This window comes from Etheostoma cragini, chromosome 1 (assembly GCF_013103735.1).
Source record: "Etheostoma cragini isolate CJK2018 chromosome 1, CSU_Ecrag_1.0, whole genome shotgun sequence".
NCBI lineage: Eukaryota > Metazoa > Chordata > Actinopteri > Perciformes > Percidae > Etheostoma > Etheostoma cragini.
Window position 1 is genome coordinate 7,927,424 of NC_048407.1, and position 3,596 is coordinate 7,931,019.

The 3,596-nt window shown below is 42.5% G+C and overlaps 2 protein-coding genes across 2 annotated transcripts in view; one reads left to right on the forward strand and one right to left on the reverse strand.

Moving 5' to 3' along the window:
• LOC117948023 (V-set and transmembrane domain-containing protein 2B-like) overlaps nt 1–446 on the reverse strand; it is a 30,635-nt gene extending 30,189 nt beyond the window's left edge. The window contains exon 1 of the mRNA XM_034877460.1: nt 429–446. Within this exon, the coding sequence (XP_034733351.1) occupies nt 429–446 (18 nt within the window). The remainder of the gene's footprint in view (nt 1–428) is intronic.
• Nucleotides 16–2,161, forward strand: LOC117945254 (V-set and transmembrane domain-containing protein 2B-like). Its single transcript, XM_034872647.1, has 3 exons — nt 16–651; nt 1,047–1,234; nt 2,078–2,161. The coding sequence occupies exons 1-3, from the start codon at nt 561–563 to the stop codon at nt 2,144–2,146; spliced, it is 348 nt and encodes a 115-aa protein (XP_034728538.1). The 5' UTR covers nt 16–560; the 3' UTR covers nt 2,147–2,161.
• The last annotated feature ends 1,435 nt before the right edge of the window (nt 2,162–3,596 follow it).

Here is a 3,596-nt window from a genome sequence, read left to right on the forward strand (position 1 = left end):
TCGCCCAGAGCCCAGAGATACTGATCGCGCCTACTCGCGATGCGCTCGCGCTCACATCAACCGGGAAGCCTCCGGGTCTGACAGCTGGCGGACGGACGGGGGAACCACTAACACTGATGGTAGGACGAGCGGCTCTTCCCAGAAATCATCCCAGCGTCAGGAAGTGTCCTCCGTGTCTCCTCTGCGGCTTTTGCTTACACACACACACACACGCACACACACATAGAGAATGGTTATGTGATTGGTTGGAGCGGATCCCGGGGGTCTGATGATGATGATGATGATGATGATGAGAATTAAGAGCAGGTTTCTGCCGCTGACCGGGAAGTTCCAGCTGACGCTTGGTGCGGAATAAAGGAGACCCGTTTTCATTGAAGGATTAAATCACTTCTTTGATTGTAGAATTCCTTCTTTCTTTCTGTTCTTGCCTGAAATGGGGCTGTCATCCTGCGGGCGGTAGCCTACATGTTGCCGGACTGACGGCGAGGGATCTTATATGGCCATATCTGGACTGTTGAGAGTTAACAGGACGCAATACATCCAGGTCAAATGAGCATCTAATGTGTGCTGAGTGTGACATGGGGAATTCGGGACTATTCAACCTACTGTATTTCTTAATTCTCAACTGGCCCTTTATATTTTGTGCAAATGGTAAGTGAACCCCAGAAAGGAAGCAAATGGAGAATGGTAAATGTTTAGAAAACTATAGTTTAAAATCAACGACAGCTGTGTGCAAGATTACACCTCTCCTGCTCTGTCGAAACTGAGCCTGTGCCATTTTTTTCCTGCATTGATTTGAATAGTGGAGCATTGTAGCAATAAAAACAGTTAAAAACAAACACATAGAATGAGGCAGCTGTGCCACATCACAGCATCATGAAAGGATGGCAGATTGTCAGTCAGATGCTGTAATAAAAGCTTTTAATAGGTATTAATGACAGTTAATGGGGAGGACAGGAGGAGGGTGCATGGGTGGCCACACCATGAGTATTCTCAGGCTGTCAAGGTGTTTAACACTGTTTCCCCATTCTTCTTATATACCAAAGCTGCATTTACCGAGGTCCCTAAGGATGTGAGTGTGGGCGAAGGCGAGGATGTTGAGATGCCCTGCGCCTTCAGGGCGCTCAGCTCAACGCCAATGTCTCTGGAGATCCAGTGGTGGTACCTGAAGCCCACTGGGCCCAAAGATCTGCCTCAAGAGCTGCAGATCAGCTCGCCGGCCAACACAGCACAGGTACCTGCCGCCCTGAACACACACACACACTCACACACACACACACACACACACACACACACACACACACACACACACACGTGTGTTGTTTCTGACCTGCATGAACTGTACAGTTTCTGGATAAACACTGTATCTTCATACCTGAGCTGCCTCAAAACACATTGTCTTGGCCAGCAGCTGGAAATGTCACAATAAGCACAGATGTATAAGCACAGATGTCAATCTACCAGCGACCCACATTTGTACACTTTGCATATATGCATTAGCAGTGTAAATCCACAGGATTCAAATCTCTTAACATACTTACATAATGAGCCTGGTGCAGAGTGTTTCTCTGATCTTCAGTATGTTTCATTTTTTCTTTAACTAAGAGACAGCAGTATTAGAACCGCATGCATGACTCAGGATGAGTGCAATGCTGAAAAAAGCACTTGTTGGGTATCAACAGCATTATATTCTTCTCAGGTCGGCTGCAGAAAGCCGCCATGATAGGATGCTCTGACAGGACGCACTGGGAATGACTTCTCTTTTCAGCATGACAAATCAGTCTATTCCAGTTCTGAGGAGTCATTCCTGCAGCGTTTCCTCTGCACTTTAAGCACATTAACATGTGGGGGGGGGCATGGAGAGAGATAGAGAGAGGAAGAGAGAGAGGTTATCAATGGCGTCTCTGAGAAATGTACACCAGCAGCTCTGCTCATGCCGTTTGCTCTCTCCATCAAATATAATAACCATATTTTGTAATTGCTGCCAATATGTGCATATTTTAGTAAAATGCCAGCTGATGTTGTGTTAACTGTAAACATGTGGCACATGGGATTCACCATGCTTTCTTTTTTTTAGGTAATTCCAAGGGAAGCCACCAAAATAAGTGTAAGTTTCTTTAGTACTTCACAGAGGACGATCATTTAACAAATGTTGTGCATATTATCTGCTTGTTTGGCAGACCATCACGTAACATGTCTAAAGCGAAAGACAGCACTAGCTGACGTGGTGGAGTGGATTTTGGTTTAAAGGTGGAACATTGTAACTTGCTCCATCACCTGACTCACCGTCTGTTTTGGTTTTCTGGCTTAGTCCTTTGTGTGCTCTTTTAAAGAGAATAAACTACTAATCATTGCGGCTAAATAAAAGCATGATCTTTGAATCTCAAAACAGAAGTTCAAGAGATCCTTTCATGCATATTTATACACATTTTCCCATTAAATCAGCTGATGCATTAGTCTGTGTCTCTGACCTGGGGTCAGTGTTAGACTGGCCGTGGCAGCTGGAGCTTTAGCAATGTCTTTTGGTCTGTATGCTGTTTCATTATTAGCATTGCTGGTAAAAGTACTTTCAGAATGTATGCCCAAGAATGTAATTTGTAATGTATTCCATTATTATTCTGAATACTTGGATTACTTCCACAAGGAATTGCAATTTGTAAGTGTGGGAATGCGGCCATCAAATACTGCTGACTAAACACACCTATTCTGGTGTGTTCTTCTGTTCCAGCTGGCTGAATGTGTACATGAACGTGAACTGCATTGCCTACTACAAAAATCTAACCGCAATCTTGCTAAAGCTACAAGCCAATTTTAGCTAATGTTAGCTAGCATGTCAAACGGGGCTAGTCAGTCTTTCAACAGCTCTGGGGCTAATAAATCAGCAATTTACCAACTATATATATTGTAACTGTAACAGAATCCAGTTACTCATAATTTGTATTCTGAATATGTAACGCTGGTACATGTATTCAGGGAGGGACTGGGGTTAAAAAAAAGCCCTGGACTTTCTCCCAGATAGGCCCATCATCAGGCCATCCGCCCCTAGCCGTTTTGCTGATACTGTGCCACAATATTGTAGCCTATCAGACAAGGTATAGAGCAAGTAACATCTCAAAACCTATGATTGTGTTTATAAATGAAGCCTTGCCTTTAAATAAAAACAAAAAAAATGTACAATTTTATTACATCTGCATTGAAAATAAAATACAAATATTAAAATGTCACTGGCTACAGAAACCCCATTTTACACAAACTTGTAATTATAAAACAGTACAGAGAATTACTGACAAGCCTTTCAGAAATAAAGGCTACTTGCTGTGCCTAAACATGGGGATTAGATATATATCGTAGACCTATACTTAACTGTCTTCAACCTCAATAAACAAAATTATTTTAAAGATAGGTTATTAGCTATTATTGACGATGATAATAATAATTATAAAAATATCTGTTGCTTTGTGTAAAAGAATTAGCATTTAATCATCTATTTAGTATTTTGTCAATGTCATATTACAATTTTGTGTTGTGGTGGGGGCGGAAGGAGGACCCAAACGCAGTGTACCAGGTAGGAAGGCAACAGGGGTTTATTGGGGAAA

Bases quoted from the DNA above. Each gene is read 5' to 3' on its own strand.
- LOC117945254 (XM_034872647.1), top strand. From the start codon at position 561: ATGTGTGCTGAGTGTGACATGGGGAATTCGGGACTATTCAACCTACTG. The intron at 652-1,046 runs GTAAGTGAACCC...TATATACCAAAG, and splicing joins CTTTATATTTTGTGCAAATG to CTGCATTTACCGAGGTCCCT. The intron at 1,235-2,077 runs GTACCTGCCGCC...TCTTTTTTTTAG, and splicing joins CGCCGGCCAACACAGCACAG to GTAATTCCAAGGGAAGCCAC.